Source organism: Equus asinus, chromosome 21 (assembly GCF_041296235.1).
Source record: "Equus asinus isolate D_3611 breed Donkey chromosome 21, EquAss-T2T_v2, whole genome shotgun sequence".
Classification (NCBI taxonomy): Eukaryota; Metazoa; Chordata; class Mammalia; order Perissodactyla; family Equidae; genus Equus; species Equus asinus.
Window position 1 is genome coordinate 50132777 of NC_091810.1, and position 18943 is coordinate 50151719.

Below are 18943 nucleotides of genomic sequence, written 5' to 3' on the forward strand. Positions count from 1 at the left end.
GGCCAGGTACCAACACTTGGATTTCCATGTTTTCCCTCTTACTGAGCTCAGACATCTGACCATCCTGCTAGGCTGGGTGAGGGACAAAGACTGTGTCACTCTCTGGGCCCCCTCCCCAGGTCCCTGAATATGGGCAGAGGTGCAGGAGGCTCTAAGGCTGCTAAGGCGGGTAGAGGCGAGTGACCACTCAATGCTGTGGGGAGCTTTATTAGCCAGACTTTCCTTCTCGGCCTACTGCCCAGGTGTGACCAGAGACAGCCCATACAGTGTGGCTACTGCCAAGGTCAGGAAGGCCAGAAGGCCCAGTGGAGCCAACAGTCCCTCTCCAGGTGGGGCTCCAAGGCCTTTCATTGGAGGAAGGGCCTTGGGCCTCCTGCCCCCATCAAGGTTGGGACTGGTGTCCCTGGCTCTGGCCAGGGGTACAGTGGCTGTGGCAGCAGATGGCCTTGGGTTGGTTCCAGTAGAGGCTGTGACCCCATACATTGGCTTGATGGTGCTGAAGGGCCTGGCGTGAGCATCCACCCACTGCAGCAGGGCCCGTGGCCTCCACTGACAGATGCTGAGCAGAGCTAGCACGTCACCCTCGGCTGTGTGTGAGTCCGGGGGGGCCTTCCCGTATAGGCGTGTGTAGATGCTGCCCAGGCTGTAGCTCTTCCTTGGGCCATGCTCCGAGGGGCTGCCCGCTTGCTCTAGGGCCTTCAGGGCAGCAATGCTATCCACACAGAAGGCGCCGTCCAGAGCACTGGTAAGGCCCAGCACAGCCAGCTCTGCCTGGAGCAGGGGGAAGTCGTAGCGGTCACCATTGTGTGCCACGAGGCACCAGGGCTTCGGCTGGCGCTGCAGAAAGGCTCGGAGCAGGTTGACCAGGTCGGCATCGAAGCGTTGACGCCCATGCGCTGTCAGCATACCTGTGCTCAGGCCTGTGATGTCACTGGCTGCAGGGCTACAGGCCTTCCCTGGAGCCACGCACAAGGAGAGCTTGTCCACCACACGGGGTGGTGGGGGCACTGTGGGAGGAGGCCCGTGAGGGTTGGGAGAGCTCTCTAGGGCACATCTGTGGACGGCCAGCAGGCAGAGTTCTGTGACCTTGGGCTGGGAGAAGGGCAGGCCAGTGGCTTCCAGGTCCAAGAAGATGAGGGTCTGCACAGGACCTGGGAGTAGGCCCTGTGAGCCCATGGTGGGTACCTGCCGCTGAGCCTGGGAAGGAGCATGGGGTAGGGTCGGTATGTGAGTGCCCCAGTGATAAGATCTAAGGCAGGTGGGGTGGGGTGGGGGGGCCCTTCCCTGCACAGGCAGGCACTGCAACCCATTTTCAGGGCAGGAAACCAGAGATGGTGGGACTCAGCATGCTCAGCTGTCTGTCTGGGGGAAGGTTTGGCTCCTCCCCTAGTGCCCACTTAGTCTGGCAGGAGTGGGGTGGGGATAAGGGAAGCTACCCTATCCCCTTGGGGGGTCCCCACTTACCGAGTAGCAGGCAGGCAGCAATGGCTCAGGCGGGGCACACACTTTCTGGCTGATTCTTGCTGCTGGCAGCAGTGGCGGGAAGTGAAACCCAGCCTGAGCCCGCCCACGGGCTGGCGTGAGCAAGGCCCGCCCTGCTGTCAGCCTGCCTGGTTTGTCCCTCTCTTGCCAACACCCATCCTTCCCCAGGCACTACCCCCCCCAACCCTCCCACCTCTTGACTCCCCGAAGGCCTTCTCAGATCTTTAGCTGTGGGCCTGCTGGTGGGCACACTGCACCAGAAGCCCTCATACCAGTGAGTGAGCCAGCCGGGAGGACAAGGGCAGTGGAGCCCAGGCTATCGAGGAAGACTAGCTCCAGGACTCAGACCTGCCGTGGCCATTTTGCAGCCACCCCTCGGCCCCACTTTCCCAGGCCTCCCTTGTTTAGGCCCGGACTGAGGGCTGCCTCCTAGTGACACAATGGTTTCTTCCCATGGCCTCAGCCCAAAGGGATGACTCAGGACAATTCCACAGGCAGGGCAGGGCTCCTTCCTCAAAGCAGATTTGTTACCATGGGGACCGAGTCCCAGATCCAGCCAAGGACAGGAAGAAAGATCCAAGCCTTCCCGGGTCCCGCTCCTGCTCTGTCCCTCCCACTCAGCCAACACCGATCGGACTCAGGAAACACAAGGCTGGCCTGTTCTCACACAGTCGGTCACTGCTTTTAATCAGTTGATGAGGTGAGGAAAGTAGTGGTGCTGGTGCCACCATGTGGCTCGATGCTCACCGGCCTCAGCCACAGTCCATCTCAGGGTCATCCACGTCAGGTTCGGCGGCACAGAGGTCATCCAGGGCTGCCTCTGAGCCAAAAAAGAAGAGGGTCCCCTGGTGAGGACCTGAAGTTGCTGGAGACTGGGGGAGGTCCTACCTCTCCGCCCCCCATGCCCGCAGGAACTAACCAGTCCCTTCCACGCCCAGGCCTTGCTCCCTCAGTTACTGCAAGCAAAGTGATACAAAGGCAATTCAGACAGGGATGTTTCTGGAAAAACCGTGGCTCTGCCAGGCCGACGCAACAGATGTAAGCAAAAGGCAGCCTGATATGCTCAGAGAAGAACCAGAGTAGGAAGACAAGAATGACCCCAGTGCTGGCAAAGGCCGTGGTGGATGGAGGACTGCTGACGTAAGGTGGGGAAGTCTGACTTGTCAACAAACTTGAGGAAAAGGCCCACGTGAGGGCTGGGGCAGGGAGGGGTCCTCCTGCCAGCTCACCTTCACAGTCTGTCACGTCAGGAAGCCCTCGAATCAGCATGCTGACCCCTGGCATCACCTGGTCATACTGATGCAGGACCTCCACACAGTGCACACTGAAGAGCTTGTCTTTCTGGGACAGGCTGTGCAGCAGCAGCACCGTGTCCCGCAGACACCGCACTGTCCGCTTCTGCTGGTCAGTCCTTGGAGGCCCCCCTGTCCTCCGCACTGTCAGCCACTGTCTGTGCAGCATCACTGTCAGCGCTCTCACCACCTGGGGGAGGCACAGACTGAGGTCAGGTTTCGCGGCTCCTGCACCCTAACAACTTGCTCAGCTGGGCAGCACCTTTCCTAGCCACCCCTGGTGAGATGGGTTCTGAATGGTGGCACCAGGGTTAGAAGGAGCATGGGATCCCTGCACCTTACCCCCAACAGAGTGGCCACGCTGTCGGCCCTGCCTGCCCCTAGGCACTCACCTCCACGTTGCACTGGCAGTTGGAGCCAGTGACCGGGGAGGAGGGGCTCTGCACACCAAGCTTAGCCAGGAGCCACACGGCCTAGAACAAGAACAGTCTCTGTTCCATCCGTGGCAGAATAAGACCCTGATCACAGTGAGGGCTGTTTCATGCTTCTCCTACAAGAGCTCCAGTTGCCTTAGCAACTTCTCGTCTGCCCAAATGGGGTCCCAGAGGTGGTGTTGTGGTGCCTTCTTAGGCTAGACTCGGGACCCACACCTGTGTCTCACCAATGACCCACCTGCCTCCAGGCCCACCTCCAGCCGTCAGGGCCCAAAGCCGCGTAGGAACAGTTATTGGGCAACTTTACCAAGTCTCGGGACACCCTGGGGTCCGACTGTATTGCATCTGTGCAGTATGGAGCCCCCAAACAAGCAAGCCCCCACTTACTTTATTAGTGGCCAAACTCTTGTTACCAAAATGAATTAAGCTCCCTTTCTCCCCAGAGGAAGGAGGAAAAGTGGCTCTTAGAGTAGGATGGGGTGGTAAGCAGTCCACGGAAGGGGCGCTGGTATTTTTACCTCTTGTTCCAGTTGAAGCCACTGTGTCTCCGAAGCCGCTTTGTCAGGCCTTGACGTGATGTACATGTATAGCAGCAGGAGGAGGCAGCCTTCTGAAAAGAACGCCCCACCTCTCACTCAGTGTCCCCGTTCTCACCCAGAGCCCAGGGTACAAGCTGCAGAAGCCCTCAGGAGGCCCCTGACCTGTCTCTGCCTCCACCCTTCCCTCTAGCCTGCAGGAGCAGTCCAGACACCTGTGCCCTGCCCTGCTTACCTGAGTGGGAGCAGAGCTGAGGCAAGAGCTTCTCGTGGTCCACCAGGAGGCAGAGGAGCTCAACAGTCAGCAGCACACTAGGCAGGGGTGTCTCTGGGCTGAGGCACTGTGTCAGCACCTGGAACACACACTGGAACCTAAAACACAAGGGTCCAGAGAGACGTGACACTTCCAACCCAGTCCCATAATTCACTCTCACTTTTCACTAGAGGTCACAGGAAACTCAAGCAGGCCAGTACAAAGAGGAGACTTGGTTCAGGTGGGTTCGAATGTTGGCCAACCACCACCTACTTGCTGATACTGGTTTCATGTGAATAAGTAGGTAGTGCCCTTCACTGCAGGACTGCTGTGACTTGGAGATGACAGGTTCTTACCTGGCCCAGCGCCACCCAGTAAATGGGAGATGCCTCCTTGGACCGGGGGTGCCTGGCCTCCACACTGCTCCTGGGCTCTTTCTTGCCTCTGCTCCCAAATAGGAGGGCAGGTCTTAACTTGGGTGTGAGAGAAATGTCCTGTGCCCACCAGCAAAGGACTGGCTTGGCTCTAGAAGTGACAAATGTGGACTTGGCTATGGTTGGATCTTAAGAGACCACTCACCGAGCAAGGAAGACCATTTTCTCCACTTGTCAGAAAACAGCAGCTCCCCTGCCACCAAGCATAACGTGCTTACTTGGAGTGTGCATGGGTGACAGGCTCTGGGCACACTCTCCCCCAAGTCTCAGGGACAGCTATTACCAAGGAACCAAGTCCCAAGACAACCACTGTTGTTTGCTCAACCCACACAGCCTTGTGGGTGGGGAGAGGGGCAATTCTATGTGTGTGTTCCCCTTCAAGCATTTGCAGTGTCTTAGCACAATGTATCAAGGGTTAAGAATATTCCTCATAGGGGCTGGTCCGGTGGGCAGCGGTTAAGTGTACACATTTCCACTTCGGCGGCCCAGGGTTCACCGGTTCGGATTCCGGGTGCAGACATGGCACCACTCGGCAAGCTATGCTGTGGTAGGTGTCCCACATATAAAGTAGAGGAAGATGGGCACGGATGTTAGCTCAGGGCCAGTCTTCCTCAGCAAAAAGAGGAAGATGAGCAGCAGATGTTAGCTCAGGGCTAATCTTCCTCAAAAAAAAAAATATTCCTCATAGTATGCCATTAAGAAGCAAAGTCTCAATATTTGGGGCAAATTCATTTTAGAGAAAATCCTGTACAGTGAACTAGAAACTGAATGTTTTCATTCTCCAGGGAGTATGGGACTTTGTGGGAAACTGGAATTTAACCTGGTTGTTACCCAGTTTCATTAGTAGGCTAGAAGTGGACCCTAACTAGTCTACTAAAGCCCGTGAAACTATCTGTAAGAAATTCCACCTTTCTATACAACACAGTGGTTTCCGAATTATTTTTTGATAGCATCAGAGCCTTCTTTTTAAGTGAATTTTTTTTTTGCAGAGCCCCCAAACACACAGTAGATAAGAGTCATGCTGTCCTGGTTGAAGTTAGGGGTGAGACCTATTTGCTCGAAAGCCCTTGCCATCCTCGTACCTGAGGAACAACCTGGACCTATGTAGCCTGGACCTATGGCTACAATAGAAGCAGCAGGAAGACTAGGGCCTGAGGGGGTGATCTGCCCGCAAGCCTGGGTGGGCAGGGTGCCCTTCATAGGAGACTGCAGCGTGCTGTTTCAGAGCCTTGGTGGCACCCATCTTTAGCTTCTACTCCAAGGTGATCAGGAGGCTGTGCGGCAGTGGGGTTCAGCTCGCAAGCATGAAGGAATTCTGAAGAGAGGCACTGAGTGGGACGTGGTGTCAGTGATCAAGGGCAATGGCTCAGGAGACTAACTGTCTTGAAACCCACCCAGCAGGCTTCCTCTGGGATTCCTGACTTCAGCACAGGGTTTATTCACTCAACAAATACTGAGTACTTACAGTGAGCCAGGCTCTGTGCTAGGTGTGAGGATGCAGGGCTCTGAGGGTGTCACACAAGCTAGTGAACGGAAGGCACTTGTGTCTGGCCTGTAGTAACCACCCATAAATAGCTTTTTTTTTTTTTTTGAGGAAGATTAGCCCTGAGCTAACGACTGCCAATCCTCCTCTTTTCGCTGAGGAGGACTGGCCCTGAGCTAACATCTGTGCCCACCTTCCTCTACTTTGTATGTGGGACACCTACCACAGCATGGTGTGTCAAGCAGTGCCATGTCCGCACCTGGGATCCGAACTGGAAAACCCCGGGCCGCCGAAGCACAAGGTGTGCACTTAACTGCTGCGCCATGGGGCCGGTATTTTTTGATGACCTTGTGGACAAGCTCAATGGGTATGGAATGAAAGTGTCTCTACCAAGAGAACTGGTAAAAATGTGGTTCCTGGAATTCATGTAAGAAATATGAAAAAGCAACCAGCCACTATGAGCTGGGTCCCTGCCAGATGCCTGGGTCATGGTCTGCGCCTACCGTGCTGCCCACACTACACTCAGTACTGTGTCTGGCTTTGAGCACTACATTTACATGGACCAGACCACCAGAATATATTCAGATGGAACCCAGGATCCAGTGTTTTTATGAACCAAGTATGCTAAGCTCAGAGATGAAAAGCCTTTAGAAATGTGCTGCCAGTGGAGTCTTTCCATCATAGTAACTGGCCTCTTGGTGGAGTGCTGAGTGGGAGATGGGATTACTGGACGAGGGGATGGGGCTGGATGGTATTTATAGCTCCTCACAGTCTTAAGGCTCTGGATTGCCAAGTTAGGAATTTATGACAACAGTGTTCATGAGCCAGGTTCACTATAGTTCCCCTTCCAACAAACCTGAAGAGGAGCAAGTAACCTGTGGCTCATGCCAGAGCACAGTGGTCCCAGTGATGGTGGGCAGATTCCAGCAAGGTCAGCTTGTGGACTGCAGACCCTCCCCACACCCTCTGATTCCTTAGGGAACCCCACCAAACTTAAATGTGGTTGTGATACGTGGTCTTCACCTGATCCATGTCCCAGGTTCAAAGGCCTCTTGGTTCAGCCTTTGTCTGTCCTGGGGGTGGGACACTCTTCCATAGTGGCTAATAGCCTTCTTTTTATCACGTGTCTTTTGCTTACCTACTGTACAGAGGCAGAATTAAGCCAAATAAACCACTTGCTTGGTTCTCCCAACACCTGGCCCCACTTCTCATCACTTCAGAACTCTCTGAACAAAGTCTCAAGCTAAACCAAGGCTTAGAACTGAACAGTATAGATAAGTCTAGATGTGAGCAAAGTGCAAGGGCCACAGGACAGACCTCAAGAGGTCAGATAAGACCCACAAAGAAGCATGACTTCCATGCTGCATTATACCTGGGTAAGAAATCAAAGGAAGCGTTTTCAGCTAATTTCACCAAAACCTTAAGGCACTGGCTGAGGACACTGGCTTGAAGGTGACCTGTTGCTGCAGAAGAGAAAGTCAACAGCTGAAGAAGCATCTTCAACAGTGGATGCTGGCCTTGGTCATCGGCAAGCCCCCTTGGGGCTGAGGTCACATCCTTCTGACCATGTCTATGAACCAGGCTCTGGTTTCCTTCCCTCACAGTGGAATCCACCCCTGTTCCTGACAGTAATAGGCAGACGACTGCTCCGCTGTGGCACACCAGGTGCTGAAGAATGCTAAGTGAAGCCACAGAGAAGGCTTCTAGGTTGCAAACTGAGTCCTCGGGGCTGGCCTCTACCCCAGAGCTCACGCAGGAGGAATGTGTCGGTGAGTCCCCAGGTGCTCCACTTCTCTTAGTTGCTGCCAAATCCTGCAGAGCCTGGCAGTGTAAGCTGATAAAGAATTGTACCAGGGGGAGGAGATGCACAGCTCCAGGAAGCTGGCAGAGTGGGAAGGCCCTTCTGCCTCCCTCTGCTGGGTCTCCATCACACGAGCCTTCATTCCTGGCAACCAGATTCAGTCCAGTAATGGCCAGGTTCTGTGCTTCTCTCAGGGCCGAGAGGGGAAATGACCCATCGCGGGAACCTGTAGTCCTCAGGCTTGACATCCCAGCCAAGGTACTAGCAGCAAACACAAAAGAAAACACACAAGGGTGAGATGGAGATAAGGTCAAGGGCCCCAAAGAACCTGCCTGCCAAATTTTCTAGTTTCTCTGCCCAGCGTGCAGACCTTCCAGGCTGGCTAGGACCAGAAAGGGACTTGCTTCCTGGAAATTCCTTCCTAAACAAGCTTTTTAGGAGTCTTATTATGCTTACCTGCCAAACCCTGGTGGCTGCAACAGAGTGCCACTAGGAGCCTCAGAACAACTGCTCAGGAGATGGCACAGACCTAGGGATGACCCTGGGATCAAAGGCTGCTTCAGGAGAAGGTTTATCAAAATGGAACCTGCAAAAGACAAGGTGACTCTAGAAAGTTCTGATGTGGGAGGCCTTTTCTATGGCCTCAGAAGGAAAAGGTGAGTGTTCCTTGAATGCTGACCATCCTCCAAGCTGCCACTAAGCTCCACTGAGATGCCTGTGGGTGCTGAAGGCACTGGAACATACTTACTCTTGGCCTCTTAAGTTTTATAGTCTTCTGCTTAAGTGACAGACTACTACTTCCCTGGACCCTCTAAAGGACTGTCTGGAGTGCTGGTCCTCAGAGCTCCAGACAGTTCCCTAGGCAATTCTACTGCAGCATTGAGAGGACAACCAGAGTCATGCAGGCCTCCTGCAAAAGGAACAGGGATTCTGTACCTTGAGTGTTTGATGTCTGCATCCAGCTGTCACCAAGGCTTTTCTGGGACTCTTCCTGCTTTATGGGGTCACCTCCCAGACTGTGGGTCTTATTCTCTGAAACTAGATAAAATGTGAATCAAAACTTGAGCACAAAAGCACAGCCATATCAGAAACTCTTAAATGTAATGAGTTTAAAACACAGATTACTCTACTTCTTCAGCCTGGGATCAAAACAAGAGTCAAGGCAACTCAAGAACACTCACATCTTTTGCCTTCCTCACGTAAACAGGAACTCATACAAAGAAAGGAAAGGAAAAGAAAATTAAGTTGTTCGCCCCACTTTAAAATGAGGCAATAACATAAAAGCAGTATTATGTGTCAGATACTGTTCTAAGAGCTTTACACATATTAGCTCATCCATTCCTCACAGAAACCCTACGAGGAGGTGTTATCGTCAGCTCTGTTTTACATATAGGAAAACTCAGGCATAGAGATTAAGCCAGTAAATAGTGTCACTGGGATTCACGGCCAGCCTGGTGGGCTCACTGCTTGCTTATAACAGTACCCTATGCTGCTCCTGCAGCTGCTAGATGCCAAAAATGTGAGTGGCTGCAATTCTCAGAGGTGGTGGGATGGCCAATGATTTGAAAGGGCTGACGGTGGTAGGAGAGAGGCAATGTATCTAACTTATAAGACAAATTGGCATAGCACAGCCTCAGAGTGAAAACCCACTGCTGCTAGGTTGTCTCCTTCTGGAGAGTGGCAGCATTCCCTCAGTCTGGACTGAGCTGTACAAGCTCAAGGCTGGGCTATGAAAGGAACAGACGTCCCTGCACACTAGCTGTGTTTCTGGCATGTCAGTGGATGCTGACTGTGGAGGTTTTAAAATATGCCTGCAAATCCTTTGACAGATCTCCCTTCAAAAGGTGCAACCTAGTTTCCTTCCCCTGGAACGTGGCCCAGCCTCAGTGACTGGCTTCTGACAAACAGAATGTGGCAGAAGTGATGCTACATGACTTCTGAAGCTCGGCCATAAAAAGGACAGCTTCCACCTAGCGCTCTCCCTGGGTTTGCCAGCTCTAGAGGAAGCCATCCACCAGGGTGTGAGGTCCCCCAAGCAGCCGAGTAGAGAGGCCCACATGTGGAGAGGAATTCCACTGCTAGCCACATGAGTAAGCCATGTGAGTGAGGATCTACTGAAACAGATCCTGCCGCCCCAGACAAGCCATCCGTGATTCCAGTCCCTGCAGAGACGAAACATCCCCACTGTGTCCTGTCAGAACTGTGGACCCACAGAAACCAGGAGAAAATAAATACTTATTGTTGTTTTAAGCCACAAATTTGGGTAATCTGTTGTACAGCAATACATGACAGATAGACTGACTTACCCTCTCTGCCCAGCAGGGACTTGTGTCCTGGTTCTGTCTGGCAGGGGCAGGGAAGGGACATGTTAGCACTAAAAGACTCCTCTGTAGGGAAAGATGGTTTTCCAAACTGTGGAGAACATGCTTCTGGCTTTATAACCGTAGAAGGGCTTTTCCTAGGACTGGAAAAGGTAACTATGAAAGCAAAGTAAGGATTCTGCTAAAATCACTTAAAATATCTGATTATAAAACTTCTAACAAGCTTTAAACTTTTCATGTCTAGGTGATTTGACCAAAGGTTTTACCCATTATACATTTGTCATTCTTTGTCAGGATAGCGTATAAAATTCAAGGCATTTTGATCCAAATTCCTGGAAAAAATCTTTCATTTATTTCCACATTCTTCTAATCACCTAAAAATATTGCCCATAATTCCACTACTATTTCCAGTTCCACCAAAACATCTTTTTAATGTGCAACAACCTCTTTTTTAATAGTCTGGGACTGAATTAAAAGATTTTCAGTAGAAAAAGGATCTGTTGAAAGGTGTGTTGTGTCTTGCAACTGAAAACCGAGCCAGTTCCTCAGTGCCAGGGCCTTTACGTTAGAGAAGCAGTCTTAATCCTCTGATTGAATCAGACAATGCCAAGGCCCTTCTGTTACTGGTGTGTGAAGAGATAAAGATGGGCTCCCTCTGCTTGCTTCTCTTATGTGGAGTATGCTAGGCAAGAAGAGTTCCATTCCACACCCTGCCCGCTGTGAGCAAAGGCAGCAGAATGTTCAATACCAGAAAAAGACCTCCTGACCCACACTCTTCACCTATCAAGGCTGATAGTGACAGTGTGCCAGACTTCTCTGGCAGGCAGGGGGCAGGACCCACACCATTACCAAGCTGATCACACCTGCAGCGAAGGCAGGGGCTGTGGGACAAAGGTCTCAGGGCAGCAAATGAGAAAGAATCTTCCAAGTAGTTGGGACTGAAATAAATTCATGCTTGGAGCAAAATCAGTTAATTGAAACAAATTACATAAAACGAAGACTGGCCCACCTCAGAAGCTTGGAGATTATCTTTCCAGCCTTTTCTAGTCTCGAGGAATTGTGTTTATAAGGTCCTATACAGAGGATGCACTTCTCAGGTGTGGGGCCTTTACACTGTGATGCTCCAAACTATTCAAGCCTCATCCAAACCATCTCTGAGGCCTTCAGGAAAAAGGACCTATGCCCAAGCGGCAGAGTCTGATTGGCTTTTATTTAGGACTAGCCTGACAGTGTTATTCAAACTTGTTACTAAACAATGCAAAACTGAACTCTCTGTCCAACACGACCATTACCTGACATAGGAGGTGGAGGGAGCAGCAAGTTTATTTGCTCGCTCACTGCTTTGAAGCTTTGTCCTTAATTCATTCATCTCTGCATCTTTAAACTGGAGTTCAGACTGCAATGATTGGAGCTGGAAGACAAAAGAAACATACTTGTAGGGGCCCTACCATATATACAAAAATATCTCTGGGCTTCAAAATCTCAAGTTAGTAAAGGGCAAACAAACAACGAGAAATAAGTATGAAAATCTGCTGTGACACAAATGTCCTAACATCTCAAGCTTTAGCCTTCTTCCTGAAAGACAGATTTTTCTTTTGGCACCTGAGCTAACAACTGTTGCCAATCTTTTTTTTTTCTTCTGCTTTGTCTTCCCAAATCCCCTCAGTATTCAGTTGTATATATTTCTTTTAGTTGTGGTCGTTCTAGTTGTGGCACATGGGACGCCGCCTCAACATGGCCTAATGAGCGGTGCCATGTCCGCACCCAGGATCGGAACCCTGGGCTGCCGAAGTGGAGCATGCGAACTTAACCACTTGGCCATGGGGCCAGCCCCCAGAAAGATATTTTGACCTGAATTATTGTGAGGTAGTTTGTGAAGGTTCAAATACCATTTACTCAGCCTCTCTGAACTTCAGCTTATCTCTCACATGAATACCTGTCTTCATGGTTGGGGGGATTAAAGAAGAATGATGAAGGTAAAATGCTCAGCATAGAGCTTGGTAGGGTGCCATATCTCACTGTACCATGCTAACCTTTTTTTTTTAAGATTTTATTTTTCCTTTTTCTCCCCAGAGCCCCCTGGTACATAGCTGTGTATTTTTAGTTGTGGGTCCTTCTAGCTGTGGCATGTGGGATGCCGCCTCAGCATGGCTTGATGAGTTCTGCCATGTCCGCGCCCAGGATCTGAAGGGGCAAAACCCTGGGCCACCAAAGCGGAGCGGGCGAACTTAACCACTCGGCCACGGGGCCGGCCCCTACATGCTGACCTTTTAATGAATGTAGTGGTGCACAATTCCAGGGCTTCTTGAAAGTCTGGGCAGAGTATTTGGAAAAGTTTTACCAAAACCTTGTGCAGTATGGGGAGACCTGTTTCTCTGGCCTGCATGGCCTGTAGCCCACAGTAACTGCTGTCATTCCCCGAAGGACACTCCGTGCCAGGTACAGCACCAGACACAAGTGTAGGACCATTTAAGTCTCACAACAACCCTTCTGGTTATTTTCTGAACAAATAAGGGAAATGAGTATGGAGCTTAAGCCATTACCCTGAGGTCACCACTTGATAAAGCCTGGATTCAAACTCTGGATTTTGACTGCAAATCCCTTGATCTTCATCATGCATATGGAAAGGCAACTACTGCTGTTAGTGCTGGACACGTTAGTATTTCTTTAAAGTTTGCTAAGTTTGCTAAATGAAGTAATGGGAGAATAAAACCCCATGTCCTTGCAATAGAAGCACTGGGAAGTGCTAAAGGAAAGTGATGGACACCCACTGTTTTTCTTCCCAGAATAGCATCTCCCTCCCCTAAGAAACATCATTTCCCTACCTCTGACTATGTGATTTGAATGGGAGCTAGCATCTCTTTGGTTAGTGCCTGGTTCAGGGATAGGCACCTGACTCAGGTTAGATCAATTAGAGCCTTCCCCAGAATTTTAAAACTTGAGATGAGGGAGCCCAAGTTTTCAGTCTGCTCTGGAGCCATGAAATATGAGCCCAGGAGCTTCTAGCGAACATATTCTCTGCCATAAGGATGGAGCCTACCTATAGCATAGAGGATAAAGATAAGTCCTGGCACAGCTTGAGTCATTTGAGGCCCCAGCACACCTGTTTTTCCCAGACTTAGTTATGGAAGCCAGTTTATTTCCTTTTGACCTAAGCTAGGGCAATTGAATTTCTGATCTGCCCCAAAGCCCTAATTTAAGCCTGTTTCTGGAAAGTCTAAGCTAGTGATTTATTCATGCCAAGACCTGCAAAGCAGAGTTTCATCTAAGTCCTTTTCCAAACCACATGCAGAGCCTGGAAGAAATTCCATGCAATTAGCTGATAGCAGAAAGTCTTTAAGACAAACAACGGTTGAAATCTTCCTTAAATATTTATAGGCAACTTTGGTCATTGCTTCTAAAGGACCTCAGTGAGCAGGCAAAGCTGATGTCCGTAAGAAGCAAAACAAACGCTCTGGGTCACCTTTTTGGAGAATTCCTTTTCTTTATCACTGAGTGCTTGAGTTTTTTCTTGCTCAAGAAGGAAATGGGATCTTCTCTGTTCCTCTAGAATGGATTCTGTTTGATGCAGTGAGTCCCGCAAAATTTTAATTTCTCCATTTTTAATGAGGACTTCATCTTCCATTGCCTTCATCTGTAAATCCCAAATCAACCTTGTGAAAAGTTTGTAAGGGAAAATGATATATGTACTTGTTTAACATGTAGCTGGGGAGATGGAGAAAGCACATGTAAAGCATGTCCTACAGACCAATGAGTGCTCAAAATATATCTGTACCAACCAGATGTCATCATGATCTGCTAGGCCCATTCATGGGACAGCTAATATTCAGCAAGATAGCTTAAGACACACTTGTCATTTATGAAGGCAGATTATGTAGGTTCTAATAGGTATTAAAAAATCTTGGTCACACACTTCACAGAACTAAAATTCAACATTATGTTGTTAGTTTTCCTAGGGACCTATAGATGGTCATATGAAGGATGTCTGCTTTTCTGCAAAACTGCTAATGAAAATAGCAACCATTATGATGTTGTGTTCCTTATATAAGGCAAATGCTATAAATTTATCTAGTGCTAAAACAGAAAGTTTGTGTCTCCTCTTTTTGGATCTGGTGTACAGTTTCCTTTCTTGCCTTGGCTGTTAGGAATCTCAGGATTTAGTGTCTTTCAGCCTCAATTTTCTGCCTTTCTTTCCCCAGCCTTCCCCCATTTCAAGGGGGTGAATCTGAACTCTTGTTTCAAAATATTTACATATTTTATTGAACAATGCTTTATAACCCGTGCGCAAGTGAATGAATTAACTACAAAACCACAAATTAAGTCACTTACCTTTTCTTTAAGTTCTTTGTATTGTGCCTGAAGTACCTCTAATTCAAAATTATCTTTAACTGGAACACTTTCTCTGTTTTTCCCTGCAGGATTTTTTGACATCCCATCTAATCTGGGGACCTTATGAACATCTGTAAAAAACAGTTCCCATATACTTTTCAGGACCCATCATTCTTCCACTTTTGCCAGACAATGCTGAAAAAAATCACTCTTGAAAGCAAATTAGAGAAAGATCTAGTAAGCAATGTACATTTTTCCAACCTAAGAACATGGTTTAAACTCATAAATGATCTTTATGAAATAACAGATCCTGCCACCCTCACCCCATCCCCCACCCAATTTTAAGAGTCTCATGTAAAGGGTGAAAGGAGCTGTGGGGGTCTCACTGGTTAGAACTCCGTGATCTACTATTCAACAATATTTACTGAGTACCTACAATATGCCAGGCACAATTTAGTCTCTAAAGGTACAATAGTGAGCAAAATGGGTACAGTCCCTACATTTATGGAACTTACAGGACATTCAAAAATAATCATATGAATAAATTTAAAATTACAACTGTGATAAGAGCTGCAGAGGAGAACAAATATAGGAAAGGCTATAATAGGGGGATTTGACCCAAGTGAATGATTGGAAAGCTTCCTTAAGGAAGTGATGACTGAGTTGAGAGCTAAAGAACAAGTAGGAATTAATCAGATGAATGGGGATGGGGAATGGATGGAAAGAACACTCAAGGTACAAGAAACAGCAATATGCAACGTTTCTGTCTTGTAAGAAAGCAGAGAAAATTCAAAGGATGAATGAAGGTCAGTGTGGCTAGAACTCAGAGAGGGAATGGGAAACGGGTAGACCATGCTAGGCCTCACAGGCCACGTTAAGGTTTTTGATCTTTATAGTAGAAGTAGTGGGAAGTCCTTATAAAGGGCTTTCAGTTGGGATGCTTGAGTGTATCTGTGAGACAGCTAGATTTGAGTTTTGAAAACATCAGTCTGGCTGTGGTGTGAAGTCCAACTTGCAGGGAGTCAAGACTGGAAATAGGGAGACAATTTAGCAGACTGTTGTTCCGAGGAAGGGCGATGGTGACACAGACCAGGGAGATGGTAGAGATGATAGAAAGAGAATGGATTCCAGAGATGGAATAAGAAGGTAAAGTTACAGGATTTGGAAAAGAATTAGATATATAGTCAAGGAAATGGAGCCATTGCCTTGTGCCACCTGATGGAGAGTGGGCTAGTCATTGTTGTGTGGAACATTTGGTCATCAATGAGTGTTTTCTGAATGTCTGCTTTGCCAGGCACGGTGCTGGAGATGCTGGATTTCCAGGAAATTATTGTGCGGAATTTAAGATGCATGTGAGACATCCAAGTAGAGATGCAAGGTGCTCTCAAAACTTTTCTCTTTCTGGGAGCCCCACAAGACTTTACTCATTCCCCAACTAGAGTGTAAGCTCCATGAAGGAAGGGCTTTTTGTCTTTTGTTCATTACTAGGTGTGCTGCAGTCCCTAAGATTTGGGCACCTAGTACAATTTATTGGTTGCATAAAAGAATAAGTCTCTCTCATTTCTTGACTCTGCTAGGCCCTTCTTATGCTCATGCGGCCCAAGGGGAAACAGTGATCTTTATTAGATCTAAAGCCTTCCAAATCTGTCACAAGAATGGGTCCCCATGCGCAGGGAGTTATGGTTCTGATGGCGGTGGTAGTCGTGTTTCAAGGAACTCTGCTTAGAACCAAGAACCTAGTGGCCCAAACTTTAGAAACTAAAGTAAAATGTTAACCTGGTTTTCTATATTTCAAATCGGCTGTTTGACATTCCTGATATATTTCTCCCCCAAATCAAAGGACCTTTTTGGACACAACCGCTGCTTAAATCAAGCTGTTCTTATATTGTGAAGGGGCAGTGTGGGTGCAAGACACTGTGGCAGCGGTCGCCGTGGGGTTCCGAAGCCACAGCCATCAAGAGCGTCTGGCAGGTCTGCACCACCCTCCGGGGAAAAGGCCCCGAAGCGCACTCACTGAACACGTCCCGAGCCGCGGCCGGGCATTGGCTGAGGGCCTGTGACGCGAGGGTGTCGAGCTCCTCCAGATCGTCGGCGGTGAAATCCCCGTGCGCGCCGAACGGGTCTTCAGGGTCTGGGGCGGCAGCCGCGGGGAAGCCCCGGGCCCGCTTACTTGGAGGGTGCCCGGTGCTGGGCGGCGGGCCGGGGCTAGGCGCCGGGGGCCCGCTCCGCCTCCTGCTGCCCGGCGCGGGGGTTCCAGCCATGCCCACCACCAGCCAGTCTCCGAGAGCACCGAGCACGGCCTGGTCGCCGCGAGGCCGGAGAGCAGGACCAACCGCCCGCGCGCCTCCGCTCGCCTCAGCCGCTAGGGCCACGCCCCCGAGCTCACGGCCCAATGAGCTGCCAGTCGGCGGGCGCGGAGGAATGACACAAATCCCAGCGCGCCGCCGTGCGCTGCCGCATGCTTGCCCTTCTCGGTGGTGTCCAGCCTCCTTGGGTTCCGCCGCTCAGGTACCGGCACCTGGGACTCAGTAGGTCTGCGGCGGGAGCTCTGTGCGGCGCGATCCGAGTTACCAGGGCTGCAGGTCTGAGGCTCACCAGCCCCACTGCGGAGGTGGCTCAACCCTTGCAGCCTGACTTCCTGTGGTGTACACTGCCGCGCTGGAGCAGTTCGCCCTGACGTTCAAACGTGCGCATGTGAACCCGGGCGGGGAGCATGCAGGGCTCTGGTCTCTGCGACTCCTTTGTCTTCCTCCCACCGGACCCGCCTCTCACTCGAGGCCCTCTTGGAGAGGAGTCTGGGAGAATGGGGTTGGGCGAGGATTATGACTAGAGCTGTTGTGAGCAGACGTCTTTGAGAACAGTAAATGGTTTGAATGTGTACATTTGAGGTAGGTCTGGGGAAGAAAGGTCAAAGGAGAAGGGACGATCCTGAGAAGGGTGTTCCTGTGTTGGAGGAGGGTGGGAACTAACTGCTCAGGCTGTTAACATTCATTTACTTATTTCTCTGAGAGTCCTTGAGTGTTTTTGTCCCAAGCGCTGGTCATACGCAAATGAATGAGGCTGAAGAGATCAAGAAAATCCCCTGGAAGTGACACCTGCACTGTCCTACAGGTTGAGTATGGGAATTATCAAGAGTTAGCAAGGGAGCTGGCACAGACTACTCAGACAAGAATGCACCACCAAAATGGAGGCCACACAAGTGCTAGATAGGAGTTATCTATGGCGAATAGAGATGATAAAGCTTCAAAAACGAGCACGGATTCAAGCTGGGCCTGGGCCCCCGACAGGATTTTATTGGGCAGCAGTGGTGTGGAGGGCAGTTAGCAGGAACGGGGTGTTGGAGAGTAACAGGGGCAAGACTCTTCATCCTTGCATGCTCAGTGCCAAGCTTAGCTTGTGCGTGTCCTATGAATATTTGTGAAAGCAGTAGATGAAAGGGAGATGGCTGTCAGGACCTAGAGGGTCTTGAATACTTTAGTTTTGAGGCAACTGGTAGGTTCCCTTAGATAGCTGTGCAAATGTTGAATGCTTAAGTCTTAATTGTTGCAGGTCTCTGGTCCTGTAGAGACAGGATTGTACTTCATTTGTCAGGAGAGATTAGGTTCCACCAAATAGAAAAGTAGGAGCTTACTCTCAGGGGCAGTGTGCTGGCACTGGCTCTTAGAAGGGTTGTTCTCAGTAGCTCAGGGCTGGGTGCCAGCTGGCAAGGCTTCACAGGGAGTGCCTAAAGTCCAAAGGAGGTGCTGCTGGCTTTGCAACTTTCCAGGAGAGGACCAAAGCAGGCTATTTTTTTTTCCCCTGTTGATATCAAGTATATTAGTCATAAAACGTCATAAAACATAAAAAACCTATCAAAACCTTTCCAGTTGTGACTTAGCAAAATCTCAGACTAGTTCTAGGGCCCTTTTTGAAAACACATTCTGACGAAGCTTAGCATTATTCCCATAATTTTATCAAGAGCCTGGAGGGGAAATCCAAAGACTTGTGCCTCTGAATTAAGTGTTTCAATATATATGCATTTAGCACACATTATGGCTGGTCTGTTTTCAAGGAATTTACTCCTTCTGGAGTCAAGGGTGGTAGATAATCAACAGATGTCAGGAGACAAAAATGAAACAGGGTGAGAGATACTGGGACTGCCACTTTATATAGAGTGGTCAGAGAACAGCTCACTACTGTGATGTTTCAGTTCTCTAAAGGGGGGAAATCTCCAGTTACCAGAAGAGTGACAGGCAAAAGGAAGAGTTGCTGAAAACACAGTGAGGCAGGAGCTTGCTTGGAATATAGGCCATTGTCGCTCAAGATGGATGAGGGGGATGAAGATATCAGAGGGTAGGGAGCAGCAACCTGAGCCCTTAGGGCTTCAGTGGTCATTGTAGGGATGCTGGCTTGTACTCCAAGAAGCCAGTGAAGAATTCTGAGCCAAGGAGAGAGTATGACTTTATGGTTTAGTGAGATCACTCTGGGTCCTGAGAGATTAGACTGTAGGGAAGAAAGGGTAGGAGCAGGAAGACAAATATGAATGTGATTGCAATAATCTAGCTGAGGGATTTTAGGGGTAGAATGGGGGCGGGGGGG

The 18943-nt window shown here is 49.7% G+C and overlaps 3 protein-coding genes across 7 annotated transcripts in view; 1 reads left to right on the forward strand and 2 right to left on the reverse strand.

Moving 5' to 3' along the window:
* CCDC51 (coiled-coil domain containing 51) overlaps positions 1-18943 on the forward strand; it is a 38218-nt gene that overhangs the window by 8439 nt on the left and 10836 nt on the right. Inside the window, exon 1 of one of the 2 annotated variants that reach the window (XM_070492926.1) lies at positions 17063-17253. The exons of the other annotated variant lie outside the window; for it this stretch is intronic. The gene's annotated coding sequence lies outside the window, so the exon portion shown is untranslated. Of the gene's footprint in view, positions 1-17062; positions 17254-18943 lie in introns of those variants that run through there. 2 annotated transcript variants of the gene reach the window in all.
* On the reverse strand, positions 192-1176 carry TREX1 (three prime repair exonuclease 1). The gene has a single exon (XM_014826634.3). It carries the CDS (start codon positions 1174-1176, stop codon positions 232-234), a length of 945 nt encoding a protein of 314 aa, XP_014682120.3. The 3' UTR covers positions 192-231.
* On the reverse strand, positions 2137-16906 carry ATRIP (ATR interacting protein). Of its 4 annotated transcripts, none has more exons than XM_014826624.3 (14): positions 16380-16906; positions 14366-14496; positions 13500-13670; positions 11329-11447; positions 10022-10179; positions 8652-8753; positions 8172-8301; positions 7287-7976; positions 3980-4116; positions 3727-3818; positions 3167-3247; positions 2712-2964; positions 2402-2438; positions 2138-2302 (listed from the first exon to the last, which is right to left on the reverse strand). In XM_014826624.3, coding segments are annotated over exons 1-14 (2349 nt in total). In that variant the 5' UTR covers positions 16627-16906; the 3' UTR covers positions 2138-2301. The 4 variants fall into 4 exon arrangements, with proteins under 4 accessions (XP_044611376.1, XP_014682109.2, XP_014682110.2 ...); XM_070492922.1 differs by having other exon boundaries at positions 2145-2302; positions 3727-3815; XM_044755441.2 differs by lacking the exon at positions 2402-2438 and having other exon boundaries at positions 2137-2302; positions 3727-3815.